The sequence below is a fragment of the Sphaeramia orbicularis genome, chromosome 7 (genome assembly GCF_902148855.1).
Source record: "Sphaeramia orbicularis chromosome 7, fSphaOr1.1, whole genome shotgun sequence".
NCBI lineage: Eukaryota > Metazoa > Chordata > Actinopteri > Kurtiformes > Apogonidae > Sphaeramia > Sphaeramia orbicularis.
In genome coordinates this window covers 22,651,384-22,673,424 of record NC_043963.1, presented here as the reverse complement: position 1 = coordinate 22,673,424, position 22,041 = coordinate 22,651,384, and the positions used below count along the sequence as shown (strand labels likewise).

At 39.2% G+C, this 22,041-nt stretch overlaps 3 protein-coding genes across 3 annotated transcripts in view; 1 reads left to right on the top strand and 2 right to left on the bottom strand.

Annotated features, from left to right (window-relative positions):
- The window catches only part of vwa5b1 (von Willebrand factor A domain containing 5B1), a 35,534-nt gene extending 23,896 nt beyond the window's left edge, over window positions 1-11,638 (bottom strand). The window contains exons 1-11 of the mRNA XM_030137896.1: window positions 11,384-11,638; window positions 9,639-9,794; window positions 9,375-9,536; window positions 7,805-8,024; window positions 7,493-7,647; window positions 6,139-6,270; window positions 4,394-4,518; window positions 3,494-3,670; window positions 2,433-2,543; window positions 2,122-2,324; window positions 136-250 (exon numbers count right to left, since the gene is read on the bottom strand). Of these exons, the coding sequence (XP_029993756.1) occupies window positions 136-250; window positions 2,122-2,324; window positions 2,433-2,543; window positions 3,494-3,670; window positions 4,394-4,518; window positions 6,139-6,270; window positions 7,493-7,647; window positions 7,805-8,024; window positions 9,375-9,536; window positions 9,639-9,777 (1,539 nt within the window). The 5' untranslated portion in view covers window positions 9,778-9,794; window positions 11,384-11,638. The remainder of the gene's footprint in view (window positions 1-135; window positions 251-2,121; window positions 2,325-2,432; window positions 2,544-3,493; window positions 3,671-4,393; window positions 4,519-6,138; window positions 6,271-7,492; window positions 7,648-7,804; window positions 8,025-9,374; window positions 9,537-9,638; window positions 9,795-11,383) is intronic.
- Window positions 11,639-13,248: 1,610 nt separating this feature from the next.
- Window positions 13,249-18,840, top strand: ddx19a (DEAD-box helicase 19a). Its single transcript, XM_030137907.1, has 11 exons — window positions 13,249-13,392; window positions 13,595-13,658; window positions 13,999-14,242; window positions 14,336-14,428; window positions 15,402-15,504; window positions 15,592-15,706; window positions 15,835-16,012; window positions 16,968-17,205; window positions 17,332-17,494; window positions 17,753-17,944; window positions 18,042-18,840. The coding sequence occupies exons 1-11, from the start codon at window positions 13,330-13,332 to the stop codon at window positions 18,101-18,103; spliced, it is 1,515 nt and encodes a 504-aa protein (XP_029993767.1). The 5' UTR covers window positions 13,249-13,329; the 3' UTR covers window positions 18,104-18,840.
- Window positions 18,841-20,130: 1,290 nt separating this feature from the next.
- On the bottom strand, window positions 20,131-21,176 carry ubxn10 (UBX domain protein 10). Its single transcript, XM_030139415.1, has one exon. It carries the CDS (start codon window positions 20,837-20,839, stop codon window positions 20,159-20,161), a length of 681 nt encoding a protein of 226 aa, XP_029995275.1. The 5' UTR covers window positions 20,840-21,176; the 3' UTR covers window positions 20,131-20,158.
- Window positions 21,177-22,041: the final 865 nt, after the last annotated feature.

Genomic DNA, 22,041 nt, shown 5'->3' with positions numbered 1-22,041 from the left:
CTCTGAGATATGATTTCCTAATTGGAATTGGTGGCAGACACTCAGTGCTTTGAAACCACTGCATAATGGCTCTCCAGTGACCCTCAGAATAGCTGGCTGCATTTAAGAGTGATACACAATGCTGAAAATGAGTACCTTAGGTTGCAGTCGCTCTCCATCAGCCAAGAACTCTGCTGTTCCTCTGGAAACTGTCGCCAGTCCCTGCACCAGCCTCCTGCAAGCATTCTGTCCTATGCCAAATGTGAAACATCTGCACAAACACATTAAACACTGCAGGTTCAAGATATATGTGAATGGTAACAGGGGTCTCCTAAGGGTCCAGATCCAAAGCGAAGCCCTGGAGTTACTATACAAATGAAAAAGTGCAACTAATATAAACGATCAATTTGTCTTTCATTATAGAGAACTGAGATATTCTTGCCGTTTCATTTTCTCCAGTAAGAAGTTCAGCGACTGAATTTGACTTCCAGCTGAGGGATAAGATGACTAACTTCACCTCATCTACCACAACAGGGCTGCACAATATAAACACCGCCGCCACCTTTCATGTAGTTAAAAACCTAACACTGATTTTCCGCACAGGTACTTGTCTTTGCTTGATCGTCTGGCTCATGTCTAAGTATAGTGTGATAATGACCGAGCATGTGTTGAAGAATTAGCCAAGCACTGTGTACCTAAATGTAATCATCTGAAGGCAGTCATCCGTTAAAGGGGGGAAGACAAGAGTCAATTATTTCCAAAGTAACCAGCGTGAGACTCGGATGTAACATGCAAAATGGAATGATTTGCCTGTTTACTGCAGATCTGTTGTGCCACTGGCGCTCGCTCTCAGTTGACAGCTGGCATACACGTCCTACAGGGATCATACTTCTGCCTTTAATGTGGTTTTACAACAGTGGTTTCTTCCAATTTTCTCTTAATCAAGCATGCATAGAATTTGTAGTGATGTATTAAGACATGGTGCATATCAGTTTTGGTTATGATTTTATTACAAATGGGTGCTTCTATGAAACTGGGTTCATTTTTGGTACCTGACACTTTGTCTGCTTTTTAGTCCCAATAATAAAACAGAAATGTAGTCATATTTCCCCAAAGGATGTACCTAATGATGACCTCAGATAAATGGGAAAAAAAATTATACTTTCCCTCTGAGCCATCCAAAAATTTATGAATTTTTAATAAATATTGGGGCCAAAAATAGGACCAAAATTGGGACATGAAAAGCTACCTATAGGTGTCAGTGCATTTGATCTGGACCACATGGCTTGAAATGGTCATATATTCCGCTATAAATAAAGACACTGTGTTCAATTTAATGATCCTAGTGATTTTTCTAATCCAGACATGCAGGTTTTACCATGAATCTCAGTCTCATTCCAGGTTTCGCGTGTAACCCATCACGTCCACTCGCATTACATTACAGAACCTGCACATTTAAATACAAATAAATCATGAGGGATTTGACAAAAGCCGTCATTTTTGTGAAACACTCTGCCTTGCATAATTAGTTCAATTCCCAAAATGTACCTGTGAGAGAATAAAAAGATATTCAAATCAATAGTAGTCCTTTTTACCGTGTTACACGCAGATTTTTGTATAAAAAATATCAAAAAATATCCAAATGTGTTTTATCTGAAAAATAGTTTCTCTTTTATCTCAGTAAATATTTATTTTTAAAATAGACCCAAAGTGCTTCCAAACATGCTTCATAACATTAGTCTACATCTGGTTTGAATTTTTAGCCCCCATGCCCTGTTTTTAGGGACCAGTTTCATAGAAGCACCCAAATGTATATATTATCACAAGTTTGACATGATAAACATTTGGCTCTATCTACAGTGGAGTCTAATAATAGGCTTGCACTCAAACATAACAGCTAACTCAGATAAATATCGATGTCAGTGTGCAGTATGAATAACAATGCTTGCAGATAATAAAATTCCCTCTCAAGCAGGTCACTTTGTTAATGTGTTTTGAGGCTATAACAGCTCGCAAAAAGTCAATGACAATGCCAATAACAATGTTGCTTAATATTGATCTCTTTTTTTTTGCTTTATCCTACGATGCAGGTTCAGACTGAGACTCAGTTATCAGCTTGAGTCCATTCAAAGCAATACTTGCCTGATATAGCGTGCGTGGCTGCGGACCAGCTCGATAACCTTGCCTGTGTTGCTGACGGCCCCATCAGTGAGCAAGAAAAGCAGGCGTGGGTGACTGCTGAACATGGGCTGCCTCAGGATCCAGTTGAGCGGTGCTAGAATGTTGGTTCCCCCCATGTCGGCTCTGATCTTTCGGACGTATTCGCAAGCTAAGGCCAGAGCATCCTAGATTGTGGGCATAAGGTTTTGTTTTGTTTTTTTTATATGCACAAAAAGTGTGACCAATTACCAGAATAAAAAGAGTTTTTTGGTATCTGTATGCAGCAGCTCTACCTCCTCGTAGTTCTGGCTTGTTGTGAAGAGTGACTTGAATGTAGAGCCAAAGCCTATGATGTTGAACAGGCAGCCTGGAACAAGGCTCTTTAGAATAACCACCATAGCGTCCTGAGAAAAAGACAATTAGCAGATTAATTTCATGGCGACAGAGCAAAAGAAATGAAATGAAAAATGTTACATGTCAAAAAAAATTCTCCTGCTCATTAGGCGTTTAATGTCTTATTAAGCTATTTTGCTTTTTCCTCTGCACTGCAACACTGCTGCGTCCACTGATGCCTGGTTGAAGGGTAGTATAGCCATTTACATAGCTGTTATCAGCATAAAGCAGATTTTCTCAAGTAGCAGAAATCTGTACTGTATCATATGATTTCATCCAATGCTCCATCTTCACCAGTTAAGAGGCAATTCCTGGAATACCTATCTTTACCTTTTTGAGTCGAATAACACACCGACATCCAGTCTATATTGCCATACACTGAGATATGTAATGTGCCATTGATGTTTTTGGGGAATTCTGTGGGGTTTCTTTGAAAGATTAGTGCTAAAATGTCATCCCATCAACGTCAGACTCACGTTGGCTTTAAGCCCAGACTGTTGCGTCAGACACATTTAACAAAAGACTAAGTCTGAGTCACAAATGAACATCAGTAAGCAGAGGAGCAAGTGAACACGCAGCCAGACAGATAAAGACAACTGATTAATGTACAATGTTATTTTTAAAAAAATATTGTCTTTAGGACACAAGGAGATCTTTGGTAAATAATGACTGATATGAATACATGCAGTTCACACAGTTGACTAAGCATGTTAATTATTTCCAAAGATGCTTTCATTAGTGGTACGAGCATCGAAAAAGCAATTTTCCAGGTGTGAAAGACTAGCTTCATTGTGTTTCTTTTGATGCATTTTCTTAGCAAAAATCAGTGAAGCGATACCCAATTTCAACCTGTGATAGGGTGTAAGACTTTACATTTTATAGTTCATCAGTGTGTGCACTAATTTCTGAATAAATCTGCATCTTTTAGGAAAATCAAAAATAAAAAACAGAGATTAAATACCTTCACACGGTTAATATTGACCCCGCTCATGCTGCCACTGCGGTCAATGAGGAAGATGAACTCGCCGTGCACCTTCCTCAGATCTGAACTGATAGGCTTGAGATCAGGACAGAAATTCAACATGACCACGGGATTGTGGAGGATATCCTTATGGAGTCGCTTGTGAATGACATCTACCTATGAGGGCAGACCAATCAAAATACACAGTAGTGACTTTAAATGGGTTTAGATGCCATGAGACAACTGGGCTTGTTGTAAATTTGTTCAAGGTTTAATTAAACACCTAAAGAACAGAGACAAAAAAAGACACGATAGGTCAGGTCGATAGACAGAGAACATCAATTATCTCAGATGTGCAGGAAATTCCAGGCAGAATGAGGTGAGCCTTTGGAGTGTTTCCATAGAAACCCATTTTTATGGCTAAGTGCTCTCTTTCCCCTGTTTAGGTCCACTGGTCACTTAACAACCTAATCATAGCTGAGAACTGAATGGTCACATATGTTTCTCATAAATAAACAGAGGCTGGAATTGTGTAGGTTGAAAAGTAACAATGCTTCTCCGATATAAGCACATTTAATAACAAAGAAAGATAATGGTTATGTGTTGTAGCAGAGTACAAGAGCAAGAACTATAACACTGAGCAATTTTATTTAAACTACACCCAACAGGAGCTACATGAAACCTATGTTCATTTTGTAATGTGTTCTACTGGATAGTAATGCATCATCTCATTCACACATGTCTTGTAAGACATGACAGGATAATGAAACACAAGCTGCAGCTTCACACTGTTGGTGTTTGTTACATGGCAGTATTCACTCTCTTGTGCATTGTTGTCTTTAGGGCCTCACTGGTACAATATTGTTGTCAGTGTGATGCTGGTGTCAATGTCACACTCACTTTCCTCTCATTGCTGGAGTCCTTCTTGGTGGCCTTGATGAAATCACTGCGGCCGTGAAGGTACTCATCGTACTCCTCCTGTGTCATGTCTCCGTTCTCAATGAGCACATGTGGCAGATGAGGCTCTGAAATGACACCATCAGTTGGGACAGTCATTATTACAAATATGACATATCATATCTATCTCATAAAGAAGACAGATAATACCGAGCACATATACTGGGAAACAGCAATCAGGAGGAATGTGTAATGTGTAGGGAGGAATAATCCTCATACTGATATGAAAATTAATCTTATCACATCTGGGTTTCAAGAAAACAAATGAGCTCAGAGGACTGAACATCACCTGAGGATTTCAAATCCATATAGCTGTGATAGTGTTTATTACCTCAAACCCCCCAAGGGTAGGCAAGGGGTATTGTTTGTTTCTTTGTTGTTAACACTCTAGCAGCAAAACTATTGGTTGAATTCATACCAAACTGGGTTTATAGATAGTCAGTGACCCAGAACAGATGTCATTACCTTTTGGGAACAGTAGGTCAGTGTTCACATTTGTTATGAATTTTTAAAATCTTTTTTTTTCTCCCATTTACTTATAATGGGCGAAATTTCACATGTCTATATAAAAACATCAGTTTTGTTTCAATTTACTTCAGACTTGGCACATATATAGAGACAATTGATATGCTGACATCAGCACACACGTAGACACGATGACATCAGCTGGACTGATGCCAAAATAAACTACAATATGTGCGAGGGGCAGGGTTTGTTTTGCCTGGCACCACTTGTCATATAGTTACATAAGTTGTAGTGGTTTGTATTATGTGTACTAACAGCTGTAGTAGTAGTGTATATCCACTGTTAATACTTGTATTTGGAGTAGAGGCACTAAAAATTATGGACATTTGTTCTAGCTATTGGCAATTATATGAGCACTAGTTGTTTTAGTCTTTGACAGTTGTAGTGCAGTTTGCTCTGCATCCATGTGTCTCCCCCTATCCCCCCTTTATCAGTCTCTCTCTAGACCAGCTCTAAATGTAAAGTCTCATGAGAAAACTTTTGTTATGATGTGACACTGTACAAATAAATTTCATTTGATTTTGATGATTTATATTTCACTACATAGTAGATGGTAGATTGTCAGCAAATACAAACAGCCCTACTTTATTTCCTTTGCTGCTTCTCATTGTACTGTATGTCTATAAGGCATCTAAATCAGTTCAAGTGGCTCAGTCTGCCTGTTTACTTTGCTGGAGCTGAGCATCCATGTTGTGATTGAAACTGCAGCAGCCTGACCTTGACTAAATTGTGCAGCTCTGGCCGCAGGTCTGTTTGTGAACAAAGCCTTCATAAGAGGCCTATTGGATCATAGAGGCTGGGGCTCATTCCTGCCTCTGGGAGACAACAGTCCCACACATACTGTAGGTCAAGACAGCGTTAAGGCATAGAGAGTCGAGCACAGGAAAGAAAAGACCTGACACTGCACACCCACACAGTCAGACTCCATGGGAATGTCAAATATTAATAAGAGGACTTTTATCGAGGAGGCATTCAGGCGCACAAAGCCAGGCAGTGAATCACCTTGTCGCTGATCCGATTAAACACTTAACACAAAAAACATAGTGTGAAAAATGTGGCACAGCTGATGCAAACAGTTTCAAAATATTGAACTTGAGAATGAGAGAGAGGAAAGACTAATTGGAGAGGCATGCAGACGGTGAGTGTGGAGGCTGTGGACCTACCACTGGGGTAGATGAGGATGGTGACAGGACAGTCATAAGTGTACTTGTCAGCCAGGGTGACGACAATGCTGGTGGCGGAGCGGGCCAGAGGGTCTGCATCAGCTCGGATGGCATGAGACGGGCTCTCCACACCTACACAGATCAAAAAACAAGTGGCTCCATCTCCGGAAATAATAACAACAGGTACCGCACAGAGTTATTATTCTTTAAGATCCTCATTTTAGTCGAGCCTCAGGACCTGTTTGTGTATGTTTGATGCGTCAGTGTCCCAGGATGATCATCTCCAGTTAGTTCAAGTAGTTTTTTGTTTTTTTTTCATTTAACAAGACTTAAAACATATCATCATAGGAGTTATTATCCTATAGTTTTAATTCTTCCCTTTAGATCATTGTAATTCAGTTTTATATGGTCTTGATGATCTTCAGTCTGTACAGATGGCTACAGTAAGACTCTTAAACTGAACAAATCCACTTTTATTGTCCCTTCATTGGTTTTAGAATCTAATTTAAAGTCTCAGTGATAACTTTTGACAGCTTTGCATGAGCCAGCTCTCCAACTGGTACCTTTTCCAGTACTTGCAAACTCAGGGGGATCGATCCATCCAGGCAGTCATTCCCCTCTGTTTAAGTTGTGTTGAATGAAATTTCTTACTTAGGGGAGCTTTTTTTAGAGAAAGATTTTATGGCGTTATGTCTACATTGTTCTTATGTCACTTTTTTTGTAAATTTTACTTACTATAATACTGTAGTCAACAAAAAATAAAACTAGCAATGACATATAGTTTTGTTAATTGAAATGAAAACAATAGTAAAATGAAACTAAAATGAACATTACAATGTAAACCAAAACCAAATCGAATTACAGGTAAAAAACAACTTAATCTACCCCACCTGTCAACAGCAAAAAGTGAACAAGATGAAACTGGCTTTACACAATATGGGACCTTTAATAAACAACGTTTTTTAAATCATATTTAACGTCATACATCTTTATCCCTATTTTTTTGGCTTCCACAAATGGAGTCATTCCAAGTAATAAATGAAAAACTAAATGTAGTCAGTTCATCAAATTATGAATATTTATGCACTTATAAAATTAAATAGAATAGAATAGAATAGAATAGAATTTTGTTCTAGAGCTCATGTCTTACAAATACTAATATCATTTGGGTTTAATGTGTTTGAATTATGTTACTTGGATTGCGTCCTAGCTGACTGAAACTTTTTCAGCACTTTGGGCACAGATGTGTTGTGTTTTTAACAGTACTATATACTGTAAATAAACTTACCAAGGCTTATAACAATGCCAGCAATTTCCTTTACTCTATACAACCAGTATTGATTAATTCTCTGACCTGCGAGGAGGTATGGAGCCCTTATTTCCATCTGGAAGTTGAACTCGTAGTCCATGGAGTTGATGGTCTCCTCCTCCAGCAGTGAAGCTAAAATGGGCTGAGGGGAGTTGGGAGTTTGATCATGAGGACTTGAAGCACTGGTATGTCGGTCCCGCCTAAACGTGCACACATAACTTCAGTCATATTGGAGCCATATTGACTGAATATAGATAATAATGGTACAGACATCGCCCATTAGTCACCAACATGTCAGTTATTAAACGACACCACATTCATCACATTGGTATTAACGTCATTGTTTTCCTGACTTACGCCCTGGAGAAGTTTGGGGACAGTCCCTGCTCCTCGTTGATGGACCTCTGAACCCGAGGTGTACACACAGGTGGGGACGAGACTCTGATGCCCCCGTTGGGCAGGGTGAAGAGCTCAGAAGAGGTACTAACGAGAATATGGACCGTCTCCATAGGAGGGATGATCCCGAGGTTAACCACTAGCACCGTCCTCTCCAAATCCTCATCCATCACTATATGTCCTGTAACAAAAGACTGCATTATATTAAAGGATTTATGAAATATTTATGACTAGATAAATCCTGTGCCAGGTTTTTCCATGTGTTTTCACAGGGCTTAGGCGTTTCCAGGGTTTCAACATGCTCCTATAGTTTGTGTAAGGCTAAGATGCAGGGGTGGGAACTGTTATTATTATTATTGTTGTTGTTGTTGTTATTGTTATTATTATTATTATTATTATTATTATTATTATTATTATTATACATCACCCATGCACGACTTTGTGGAAACACTAGATATGCCATATAATAAAGACCATCCAAAAAGGCTTAAAACAACAACATTTGCTGATAAAGTCAATTAGGGACCAGCTTCAGCTATTACAGTGTTTCTCAATGGGTGCAGTACCACCCCCCAGGGGGTGTTGGGAAATCTTCGGGGGGGGGGGTGTTTGGAATGAGAAAGCTGAAAGGGGGGCGCTCATGCACAAATGGGGGGCGTTAGTCACTGTTGTACATTACAACATTATACATCACCCCCCCCCCCAAGTGTAAGCCCATGTCCAACGTATAACAGAGGCACATATTTGCTCATGTACTCCCCCCTGGTCTTACGCCCCCCTGTCACAAATTTTTTTTGGTGGCCAATGATGAGGTGAGGGGGGCTTTACCTACTGAACTATATAACCCACCACATCCTCCACAAACAGGCCTATTTATAGAATAACGCCAAATCCCCCCACCATCCTAAATTTGTTTTCGGGGGGGGGGGGGGGGGGGGGGGGCGCCAGGTGGCCAATGATGAGGTGAGGGGGGCTTTACCTACTGAGCTATATAACCCACCTCGTCCTCCGCAAACAGGCTTATTTATAGAATAATGTCAAACCCCCCCTATCCTAAATTTGTTTTCGGGGGGCAGGTGGCCAATGATGAGGTGAGGGGGGCTTTACCTATTGAGCTATATAACCCACCATGTCCTCCACAAACAGGCTTATTTATAGAAAAGCATAACCCCCCCCCCCCCCCCCCCCCATCCTAAATTTGTTTTCGGGGGGTGCCAGGTGGCCAATGATGATGTTAAGGGGGGCTTTACCTACAGAGTTATATAACCCACAAACAGGTCCATCACTGTCACAATTTTTTTTCTGGAGATGGGGGGGGGGCAGTGGCAGGAGACTCCTGATGCCATTAGTGAGCATTTGTTCAAAAAAGGTTGAGAAACACTGAGCTATTAGATCCTCTCCTCATTGATTTTGCAATAAATTAGCTTAGGTGGTGCCTGAAATGGCTTTGTGCTGCTCCTAAACCATATAATATTAGGAAAAACCCAGCATGACTTAACTTTTCTAGATGTTAAAAATGATATTTGATTACCGCTACAATTCTGGAGAGTTCCATTAGATGTGTTGCAGCAATCCAGATGACAGTCTTCGATCTTTGTCTTGTCTTTAATTTGCAGTGTTATTATCTGAGTGGATATCATTGCCTCAAATCCTACAACAATGGAATTTTCCTCCAGAGGATAGATAAAGATTCCTAAAAGACAAGACAAGGAACATAATGGTTGTAATCAATAGGGTGTTACTTAACCTAGTTGAGATCAGATCAACCAACACATGCATTCTGGAGCATACTCACCCTCAATTGCATGATCCTCAATGTTCTCATAGGTCATAGAAGTGGTCATGGCCAGGGTATAGCCCCTGACACAGGAGGAGATGTCCGAGACACTGAGGGGCAGAGCGCTCCTTGTCTCCTTATTAATGAGTCCAGGCATGCTGCTGCTTTAAGATTCTTGTGTATTGATCCAGAAAAAAATCATTAAACAGTAACAGTATGTTAGCACATAAAGTCATCTGCAGAAAAACACCACTCCGTTTTTTTCTGCTTTCAAACATGAAACACTTAATAATGTCTCATTGTAGACAATAAAGATAGATGAGATTGATGTCTGTTCAGCCCAGTGAGTTCTGTAAGTATCCAAACCTCAGTAATCTCAAAGATATGACCGGGTGCATGGTTTCATTGAGCATTTTGTTATAATTTAGAGGAAAACGTCACAGCAATAAACCAAATAAGGTTGGGAATATCATTGCAATACACCAAGAGAGAAAAATATAATCATGAACTACCAATGTTTGGTGCCATTTGAGTGTAAAAAGGATAAAATATAATTGCTCAGGGTAGAGTGCAGTTTTGCTAATCAAGTTAGAAATACCATAAAAAAATGTGATGCTTCAAGCTGTGTTGAAGAGTGAATGCAGCCTCCTCTAACAGCAGTCTTGCTTATATTGCTGTCAAGGGTCTGTGTCTGCTGCTCAACCAGATCCACAGCACGGGCTTGATAGGAAGTGTTATGACGAAAGCAATTTCCATAGAGACAGCTCTGCTTGCTTGCCTGCAGACTGACCAGTCTCCAAAGTGTGCCATCACTTGTAATAGTGTGAGATTGAGATTAAGATTAAAACATCGGGAGGTCACTTCTCTCTACAAAATGATGTTAATTTAAAACAAATTTCTAAGAGGCTCAGCCAGCTCTATAAACAAGATGAGATAACTTTACTCCCATTAAGTTCCATAAGTACCTCTGAATCACTAATGCACTTGCAAATTCGATCAGTCTTTCTAATAGTCATAAAGGGTTTTAGGCACTAAATGGTTATTTATGGTGAGGAAAAGGTCACACAGATACAATTAGAGGTTTTTGTTATGTCTCAACAGTGCCATCATGTGTCCAGACAAACACAGCTGGAGATGCAGACAGAGGAATACAGCCGTTGATACATTTACAGGAACAATTTACACATTATGAGATAACTCTAACATCAATATATCATTTCAAATAAGGCATAGAATACTATTCCATACAGAAGTTAATAAAATTAGAATTTTAAAGTAAGCATCATGCTTCATAAAACTAATTCTCTGGGCGCTGCTGCTGGCAGGTGTCTGTTTTTTCCAGCACATCTTAACGCTCTTTCATCTTATAGTAATTAGTGTTTAAAGTGTCAGTCCCCAGGTGCCTCTTTCCTCAATGGTTCTGTCACATGAATCATCCTTCCCCTCTCTGGGGTAGCTAAAAGACCACCAAACCATCAACTCTGAACATTTTTTATCAGCATTGCCATACTCCCCTGCACTCATTACTGTCAAAACTGTGAGCAGTGTTGTAGGAACCACCTGTTGAAACACAGAGCCTGAGAATCTGCAGATCGACGAGCATCACTGGCAGTTTTAATCACCATCTGGCTGACCTCTTCTTTATTTAAACAAATGACAGTGATGGATAACATATGCATAATCAGTGAGAAGAAGTAGAGAGAGGCAGACTGCGGCATTAAAATGCATCTGAGCTCATCACAGTATCTGTCTCATTATCTTACCTTTCATTTGTGTCAACTGGGTATACAGCGAGGATCTCTGTCAGAAGTCCACTTATCATGAAAGATATTCTCCTCCTCACCGACCTCTCTCAGCTCCCCTTTTTTGTTCTCTCTCTCTCTCTCTCTGTGGCGTAGAGGGAATAGGAGTGCTGCCACAGGTGGCAGAAACTACAGATGCTGCAGCCACATCGTTAGATGTACAATGCAAAGACAGGGATGGTAGGTAGCAGCCGCTGCATCAGTTCAATCAAGCACAGCAACATGTGGTTACAAATACTGTTTCATTTATTCTCCCCTCCTCCTCCTCCTCCTCTTCCTTCTCCTTCTCCACCTCCTCCTCCTCTTCCCTGAGGCTACTGGATTTAGAGGGTTTGAGAGAGAGAGAAAGAGAGAGAGATAAAGAAGGGCTGAGACACAGGGTCCACTTCTACCAATAAACATCCCCTTTCCCATCCCCTACGTACCCAAAGCATCGGCACCACCCACTCACATCAGCCCTCACTGAAACCAATGGCAAGAAGAACCATTCAGGTATCCTTTTTAATAGGTAGAGATCTGGGTAAATGGCTGGAGGTGAGACAAATAAAAGCTGGGAGGAACAGATGGGTAGGAGGTGAGGGACCAGTGCATGTCTCCCTCTTATCACACATAATCTCTCTCTTCCTGTCGGTCTTGTTTTTATCTATTTCTTCATCTTCCTCTGGAAAGCCCTTAATGTTGCAAATCCAGTGTGGGTGTTTGGCTGTCTGTGTGTTGTGATCACTTGGTTTGATCCATCTGTTTTCTTGCGAGGTTACCATGACAATTAATATGTGTTTATAAAATCATTTGGTAGTCCAGAGAATGTAGACGTGTGTGTTTGTGTATGGGTGTGGGTGGGTTGGCTGAAATTCAGCATCCGCCTCCAAATTGAATTAACCTGCAGCCAATAAAACTCTGTCTGTGCACACACACACACACACACACACACACACACACACACACACACACACACACCCCTTCCCTCTCACTGCCTATCTGTTGCTCATGCCTCTCAAACACGTTAACACACCATCACGCACACATTAATACAAGCACACACATTCAGTTTCACAGCAAGAGAGCATGACAAAAAGAAAATCCACTAACAATTTAAAAGTTACTTTACACTAACGCTACAACTGACAACAAACAAATTATTTTGATAATTTCATAATAGAAGAAGAAAATAAATCACTCTGTCACTCCTTGGATAAATTAGCAAACAGACATATTAAAATTAATAATAATAATTTAGGAAATCTAAAGTACATAAAGTATATAATATATATGAATATAACCTATTTATTGCATTTCTTGTGTCAAATACCTGATCATAGGTGCTAGTAGTTTCTGCAGGTCCTCTGTGATGGGTGTGTCACATGGCTCCCTCTGAATACGGGCTGGGCAAATGCGATGCCTTCACTGAGCCTCGTAAAAAAATTCAATTGTATTCAAAATCAAAACATTTTCCCGTTAATGTAAAACAGAAATTGTGTTTATTTGTGTTACTTAGATTTAGTAACAGTAAGACTTTAATTCTAAGATTTAAAAAGTCACATAATGTGAACAGAGAGGTGAAAATTTCAAAGCAACTTTTGACCGTACTTTTATTTGTATTCTTGCAATTTTCACCTCAAATTAAGTCAATAAATAGCTTTATTATATTCATAGGGCTGTTACTGTAAAAATATGTGTATTTTTAGTCGTATGAATATTCGTTTTTGTCGTTGTCATTGCGGCTCAGGCACTGAAATCACCATATGTCCTACGCTATGAACGCACCGTCGGTGGTGTGGTCCAGCGGGTTGCGGTTGGTTCAGGTCAGGTCAGCGCGCTTCGTCACTTTACTTTCACGCACATCACTCAAAGTTTTTTGCTATATCCGTCGCTCGCTTGGAAAAAAGGTTCGAAATAAAGGCCCGAAGATGTCAGAAGACTCGTGGGCGGTTGCTGTCGAAGTCCAAGAAGCCACAACTGTGCCCTCACAGGTAAGACTAATAGGTAACCAAAAAAATAAAAAATAAATCCAACTTGCCTGTCGTCCATTAGCAGGCTAGCTTAACCTGTTACATAGCATCTCTGCTGTCAATACAAAATGGCACGCTAAGTTAATCACGTACTTTTTTTTCTTTTTTTTTTTTGCATCTTACAACTTTTAATATTAAGTCAAACTTTATCTTCTCCGACCAGTTGGACTTCCTAAAGAAAAAGGGCCGACTGGGTGGTCCACGAAACATGAGAGCAGATATAAATGGTAAAGAACTTCGCTAAATATTAATAGAATTAACAGCTAACGTCAATTATATTCTCCTGGGACCCAGCAATGCATTTTTGTCCTCTGTAAAGTACAAAAATTTGACAGTTTTACTTAACAAAAAAATGCTGTCCATAACAAAGGACATCCCATTAAAAAAATAAATAAAATAATTTTAAAAATGTATCTGTAAAAAAATGTTGCATTATACAGTTTCCAATCAAGACAATTGTTTAATATAAAAGAGCTAAAACTTTCACTTTACTGGGTCTCAGGAGGATATTTTAACATGTAAGGGGATTTGATGGTCTTTAATCATTTCTCCCCCTCACTTCTTTAGGAAACATCGTACCAAGGAGGTCTGAAAATGTAAACAGGACATGTGGAGGAGAAGAGGGGGACAAACTGGGCCATGCAGACTGCAGAGCAGAAGGAGATAATGCCAAGATTGACCTGGCTGAACAATCTCTATTGAATAAACTGATTCGACACACTCTGGTGAAGAACAGAAACCAGGTGGAGGTTCTACAAAAGGACCCCACCTCTCCTCTGTATTCTGTAAAGACATTTGAGGAGCTGAGATTGTGAGTTTTTGGTTGTCACCTCAAACACATTTTGACACTTGATTAGCCTTAAAAGTCACATTACAAGTGTTATTTTGACTTGTTTTTCTGTAGGAAACCTGAACTCCTGAGGGGAGTGTACAACATGGGTTTCAACAGACCATCCAGGATCCAGGAGAATGCTTTGCCCATGATGTTGGCTCAGCCGTGAGTTTCTTTTTCCAAGTTATTTTCTGAAGTTGAACTATTCATCCTGATATATTTGCTTATTAATAGCACTTATTGCGCATATCTTTGGTGTAGAAAGTGGCTTCAGGCACTTTGTTATTTAATGGGGCTGTGGATTTCAGGGACTTGATTAAGCGTTAAGTTTGACATTCGTAAATATGTTTATGAAATTATCTGGGAAGAGGTTTGTGTCTCATTACGCCTATGCCTCTGAGCTCAAGTACCAATTTAACAGGAAATAAAAATACACACAAATGCACATTTGGAAAACCAGGCCAGTGGTTTATCAGATTTCACTGCTGTTTTTAATGTTTCTAGATTCTTACATTATCCTTGTTTGATTTCTACATTGTAAAATAATGCTAAAACTCATATAAAAACCTAAACAAAGGTATTTATACTTTTTCTGTCAGGGGCTTAAAGTTTGCAAGAATATCCTATGAATAATTGAAAGTGAAGTGAAACATGCTGATGCTTAGCTATTTCAATTAGATTTTAATACAAGGGGCACGCTTGGGCTGGTAGCACGGTCATGTGGACAAATTGGTCAGTAAATTGACCAACTTATTGACTCGATTTATTTATTGCTCAGAGGTTGTTTACAAATATAGATTTAATTTTTGCAAATAACACATCATGTTTTAGCTCAAATTTGAAAGCCTGTTTTAATGTGTTCTATCAGGTGATCTTGAAGGTTGTTGATTTTACTGTAGTTCTGTGTCTTATTACCTCCGCCAGGAAGTATTGTGATCACTTTGCTTTGTGTGTTTGTTTGTTTGTTTGTTAGGATAACTCAAAAAGTTATGGACAGATTTTCAGGAAATTTTCAGGAAATGTTGATACTGGCACAAGGAACAAATGATTAAATTTTTGTGGTGATCGGGGGGGGACAGATCTATCTTGGCGGAGGTCTGCGCTCTCTGAGTGCTTTTCTTGTTTTCTCTGGTTTCAGTCCTCAGAATCTGATTGCCCAGTCACAGTCTGGCACGGGTAAAACTGCAGCTTTCTCTCTGGCCATGCTCAGCCATGTAAACCCTGCCAATAAGTGGACTCAGGTGTGTGCATCATGTAATCTGCAGAGTAAATCCTTGTCCCCCATCAGCTGTACATTCTGAGATGTTTTAACAAGCCGTTTCTTTCAGTGCCTTTGCATCTCTCCAACATATGAGCTCGCTCTGCAAATTGGTCAAGTAATAGAGCAGATGGGGAAATTCTATCCTGAGGTGAAACTGGCATATGCCATTCGGGGAAACAAATGTAAGAACGGTGTGATCATGTTAATTAAATAATAACCTTTGGTGTAATTTGCTGTAAGGTGACTTTTCAGCAAAGTGTGACGTAACCAGTGGTGTTGTACAGTTCTCTGACTGTCTTCATCTGTTCAGTGGAGCGAGGGAAAAAGTTGCAGGAGCAGATTGTCATTGGAACACCAGGCACAGTCCTGGACTGGTGTACAAAGTTCAAGATAATCGACCCCAAGAAGATTTCTGTGTTTGTGCTGGATGAGGCTGACGTGATGATTGCAACACAGGGTCATCACGACCAAAGCATCCGTATCCATAGGTGGGCTATTTTAATGATACACATAGTGATATTAGTGATCCAGTGTACTATTTTAGATGCCTATGAGGAAACTACCAATGTGATTCATGTATTATTGTTAATTCCACTCATTTTGATTCAACACAATGCAATTCAACCTGATGCAAAAACTAATATGCTTTGTAACCAGTGTGATACTTTTGTTCTTAAGCATAAAGTAAATCATAAATGAAGTACAAAAGTGCTACTTAAATTTTACCCCACTTATTTGTATTGCGTAGTATAAATCAGCATCTCTTACTGAGACTGGGCATTTCATTTATTTATACACATGGTTTTTATTGGTCTTAGGACATGTACATGCTTTTATTACTCATTGCTGTATGTCCAACATCTAGAACAATATCCTTTTCTTCAATTTTAGTAATTCACAGTAAAAAAAAAAGCCTTTAATTTATTTTCTTGACTTATAACAAAACTGTTAGCCCTTTCATTAAAAGGCCTCTTTTATGAGTCAAAAAATCACTTTCTGACAAAAGATCAAATTAAACCTGACCTGTGTCTTGTCTTATATTAGCCTTTCTGTCTTTTTCCATCTCCATTTACACTTTAATAACTTGATCACCGTAACAACCTTATGTTATGTTTATACTTGTGCAAGACTCATCTGGAATCAGCCTTTGACAACGGAGATGAGAGACATTTTTGAGAGTATACTTACAAAGGGAGGATGAAATCTACTGGCAAATCTAAAAGTTTTTGGTCACACTTCTAAATAAAAGACATAGGGTCTAAACTAAAATGGTAAAATAAATAAATACGTACACATCAATCAGATTTTGCAGATGTAAAAAAGTGATTCCTTTTTAATTTTATCTGTACTTGTATCTGTTGCACTTCGTACCAATAGTATTGAAGATACAAATGCAAGCAATGATTTTGAACTCTTTTCCTCCACTTCCTTCTGTGGATGAAGAATGCTGTCAAAGGACTGTCAGATGCTCCTGTTCTCTGCAACCTTTGAGGAGTCTGTGTGGAAGTTTGCAGAGCGTGTGGTCCCTGACCCCAATATCATCAGACTGAAGCGTGAAGAGGAGACGCTAGACACCATCAAGCAATTCTTTGTGGTCTGTAGAGAGAGGGAGGACAAATTCACTGCACTCTGTAATCTCTATGGATGTCTTACCATTGCACAGGCAATGGTTTTCTGCCATGTAAGTCTGATGCATTAACTTTGTTTTGTAAGAAGTTAATATCTATCCTTCATGTGATTACATGTATATTTCATATATTCTAAATATAGTATGAGCCTTTCAGCTTACTTAACAAGTTTTCTTTAGACTCGCAAGATGGCTGCTTGGTTGAGTGCAGAGCTGGCCAAAGAGGGCCACCAGGTGGCTCTGCTAAGTGGGGAGATGACTGTGGAACAGAGAGCTGCTGTCATTGAAAGGTTTAGGAGCGGCAAAGAAAAGGTCCTTGTGACAACAAATGTGTGCTCCAGAGGTAAGAAAGATTAAAGCAACATCCACACAAATATGATTTCATTAAAAATGGTACTGTTAAATAAGTAAAATCCCCACACACTTTACAGTTTTAGCTAAATTTCAGAGTAATTGCCGCAAATTGCAGAAGTAATAGTTTGCCTGTTGTGCATGTAGTTAGTTGTAACATCACGGCCTAAGTTGTATCTGATATTGAAATGTATATTTTGTGTGTGGAGGATCAATACCTCGAACCTATTTGTGCTTATAATTAAAACAGGCATCGATGTTGAACAAGTATCTATCGTGATCAACTTTGACCTTCCAATGGACATGGGCGGGAATGCTGACAGTGAAACATACCTGCATCGGATTGGCCGCACAGGACGCTTTGGAAAAAGGGGATTTGCGGTGAACTTGGTGGATGGCCAACACAGCATGGATCTCCTTACCCAAATTGAGATGCATTTTAGTATGTTCCTGTGCCCTCTAGTTTGTCATTTAATGTACAAAACAGCAGGTAAACTGAACTAACAGGATTTCTCCCCCTTTCTCTGTTTCTCCCACAGAGAGGAAGATTACAAAACTAGACACTGAAAACTTGGAGGAAATGGAGAAATTGTTGAGCTGAATGCTTTTTAATATGCACTACCTATTACTGAGACAGATGGACTTTGTACCTCAAATTTGACTTAAGTTCTTTTAAAGGGTTTATTGTTTCTAGACATTTTCCTTATCGCACTAATTGCATGTTTAAGACTTGGATTTAATTTTATGGGACTGTAAGTCTTTATAATGGGTCTCCTTGAGACTAAACTAACTAGCTGTTAAAACGGCATTAAGAGTGGTGGTAATAGCACTCCTGTTGATAGTTTGCAGTGCTTGATTTCTTGAAGTGGAGTGAACACTATCCTAGAATGGGTGGGATATCTGATGTCTCATCCATAGATGTTTGCATGGTATGAGTTCAGATTTTCCAAACCCTTAATTGACTTGAATCTATTACAGGTTAAAGTCCCTTCTGTATTTCAGCTTATTGGTAGTGGACTGTTGGGCTCCCTGTTACTCAGTTTGGTGTTCAAATATCAGACCATACCAGTTAAAAGTTTTGTTTAGGAAAAAAGGACATTGGCATAAAAAAAAAAGTTTGTTGTATTGGAAATGCTGTACGACAGCTTCTTCTTTGGTTTTGCGTTTGATCAAGTAAGATGAAGCAACAATGGAGTTGTTGAAACAGTTGTCTCAGCTTTATTCAACTTGATTGTTAAAAATACATTTTCAATACCTGTAACTGTCATCCTGCAATCCTTGTATTCTCTGCACTTTATAGTGTGATTGTATGGTGTTAAAATAAATATTTCAGAGTAATCTGTTGTGCCTTTTAAATCTTTCATAAGCCCTGTCCAGGTATAGCAGCACATCACAGTGAAATTGATGTTATTGATGCAGAAAATTGAATGCATTCAATCTAAACAGAGTTCTCTCATAATGGTGATCACCTCAAACACCTGCAGCTGAAAGAGAGCATGTTGTGTCTGTGTTAATTTAATAAATTAGCGGTTTTAAGGTGATGACTAGGATGAATTATTGAGTCATGACTACTGACGTTGACTTTTAAAAGCGGGGCAAAGTTTACATAATGTGACTTTTGTATAGTGATGAACTGAATAACCTCTGCAGCTTATTTCTAAACTTAATTTGGCATACAGCACAGACGAGGGAAGTTTCTTAAAAATGGCATCGGTTAATCCTTTGCAGTGTGTCAGCAGGCCTGTAGATGTGTACATATGTAGTAATGTCTTTAACACCAGTACTACTGCAAACCTGAATAATTACACGTGTGTGCATGTCCAAATCCTTGAGATCAAAACCAAAGAATCAACAGAACACAACTTCATAGTTTATCTGTGTATTATAGACTATATCAAGATTACGTTAAGGTTTATATGCAAAAATTAAGCAAACCCAGATTAACTAATGTAATTACCCTGAGTCTGCTATCAACACAATATAGAGAATTTGTATAGGCCACAGGTGTCAAACATGCGGTCTGGGGACCAAATCCAGCCCGCGGGATGAATTTGTGAAATGCAAAAATTACACAGAAGATATTAATCAATGGTGTCACAACCATTTTAATTCAGGTTCCACATACAGACACATACAGTCCAATTAGATTTCAAGTGGGTCAGACCAGTAAAATATTAACCTATAAATAATGACAACCCCAAATTTTCTGTTTTTTTGGTGTAAAAAAAAAAAAAGTAAAATTACACGAAAATGTTTATATTACCAAACTATACTTTTATAAAAATGTGAATAACCTGAACAAATATGAAAAAACTGAAATGTCTTAAGAAAAGTAGATGCAATTTTCCCAATGTTCTGCCTGTTACTAAATGTTTTGTGTGATTGGAATGCACATAAATGATAAACTGATAAACCGAGGCAGAAAATTGTTAAAATTGCACTTGTTTTTCTTAAGACAATTCAAGTTGTTCATTGTTATTCAGATTTTAAGGAAACTTTGTAGATGTAAATCTGATCATAATATAATTTTACATTTTTTCACCGTTATTATTTTACTGGTCCGACCCACTTGAGGTCAAATGTGGCCCCTGACCTAAAATGAGTTTGACACCCCTGGTATAGGCTATTAAAATATCATCATGGCTTCCGTCTGAGCTTACTCCTTATCTACTATATTCTCATTTTGAAAGATACACAGCACTGATTTGTTGAGTATGCCACACTGGGCTAAAGTCATGTTCATGTCGGTGAAGGTCCTGCGTGGGACATCCATGGTCTCAATGGAGGCTTCTCCATACTCTGCTCCATACTTGGCCTCTGCACTGGCTTTCACCTGGAGCAGAGTGTCTGATGGGTCAAAGTGCTGCTCAAACCTCTGACCCCATGGTTCTCGGATGGCCAGGAGCAAAGCACCAGTCCCTCTGGGGTCCTTGATCGTTGCTGGTCCTGGATCTGGGGGCCCTACAGAGACCATGTTGATGTTCCTCACAGTTCTTCCTTTAGGTAGATCCGGCTCTGACAGGTTCAGGTGGGACATCCTGTTGTCCAGGTTTATCCCAGCACCCAGCTCTGACTGACTCCTCTGGATGGAAGGGAGGACTTTATACTTGTTGAAGGACTGTGGTGGAGCAGCAGGGACGTGTTGCAGCATCTGTAGGACTTCATCCTGGCTCAGACCGGTCTGGCACAGCACGGGCTGAGAGTGGGAGCGGAGGTTTCTGTCCACGCCACCGTACACGGGAGATTTAGGAGTGGAAGGTGGCCTGGGGATGGTGTCTGTGTCTTCTACCGTGGGTCTGCTTCGCCCTTTAGAGGACTTTGGCCTGGTTAAATGCATTAATAAGATGATGGCTTCCTTACTGAACCAAGAAGAAGTGGCTTGTTTATTAGCGTCAGTCCTTAGCCAAAAAAGTACAGAAAACTACCAAACAAACACTACAACCTGACCTGGAGAAACCGGAAGGAAACAACACGAATCTGCTGTAATACATGGACATAAAGTACAGGATAAACACCTAAAATACCGTTTATGCCAATTCCTTTTAGTCGCTTTTCATCCAGCTTGAGCAGGAAGTCCTCTTTAGCGTCAGCGAAGTAACCATGACAACCTGGTTACCTTGACAACAATTAGTGGGTGGAGACATGGAACCCCCTGTTGTTGGAAGTAAGTAACTGCAAAGATAACACTGGGTTACAAAAAAATGTGTTGTGCAAGTTGTCTAGGTTTTTTCAACTGAATTAGGACCATTTTGCACCGCTAAATCCAAAAATGACATCTGTTTTTCTCAATCGGGTCAGGTTTTTTTTTTTTTTTTTTTGCTAATTTGATTTTGAAAAATTCGATCTTCTCACAAAATATAATAATTAATACCAAAATAAGATTGGTAAGCACACTTTATGAAACTTGTGACTTGATTCCTGTTAGGTACAATGGTGTATTCACCGCAGATGTAGCAGAATACGTCAGGCTTATTTTTTTTGCAAGATCTTCTAGTCGAAGCCATTTCATTCACCTGTAATATTAAAAAAAAAAAAAAAAAAAAACATTAATCATAAATTGGCAAAAGTAAAATCTTCAGAACTCGTTTATTGCAAGAAATATGAAAGAATTTTGTATCATATGATATGAAAATGCCCATAAATGTAAGCAAAAATGTTAAAAAGCCAATATGTAGCATAGTTCAGAAAGCTGACCTGATTGAGCAAAATTAATGTGATTTTTGGATTCAGCACACCAAAATTATCCTAAATCAGCTCAAAAAACTTAAACAATAAATTTGTTGTTGACCAGTGTAATAAATAGACGCCTAAAGTGGATTATAAGAGTTGTACTAGAACATACAGGGTGGGGAAGCAAAATTTACAATATTTTGAGGCAGGGATCGAAAGACAGTGTATGACCAGTTAGTTTATTGAAAGTCATGAGAATTTATTTACCACAAGAAAATTGACATAATAGAAAATGTTTTTATTCTATGTGTCCTCCTTCTTTCTCAATAACTGCTTTCACACGCTTCCTGAAACTTGTGCAAGTGTTCC

Excerpts from the sequence above, each read along its gene's own strand:
- ubxn10 (XM_030139415.1), bottom strand. The coding sequence starts at position 20,839 with ATGCATTTAACCAGGCCAAAGTCCTCTAAAGGGCGAAGCAGACCCACG.
- ddx19a (XM_030137907.1), top strand. The coding sequence starts at position 13,330 with ATGTCAGAAGACTCGTGGGCGGTTGCTGTCGAAGTCCAAGAAGCCACA. Across the intron at positions 13,393-13,594 it reads CCACAACTGTGCCCTCACAG|TTGGACTTCCTAAAGAAAAA; the intron begins GTAAGACTAATA and ends TTCTCCGACCAG. Across the intron at positions 13,659-13,998 it reads CATGAGAGCAGATATAAATG|GAAACATCGTACCAAGGAGG; the intron begins GTAAAGAACTTC and ends TCACTTCTTTAG.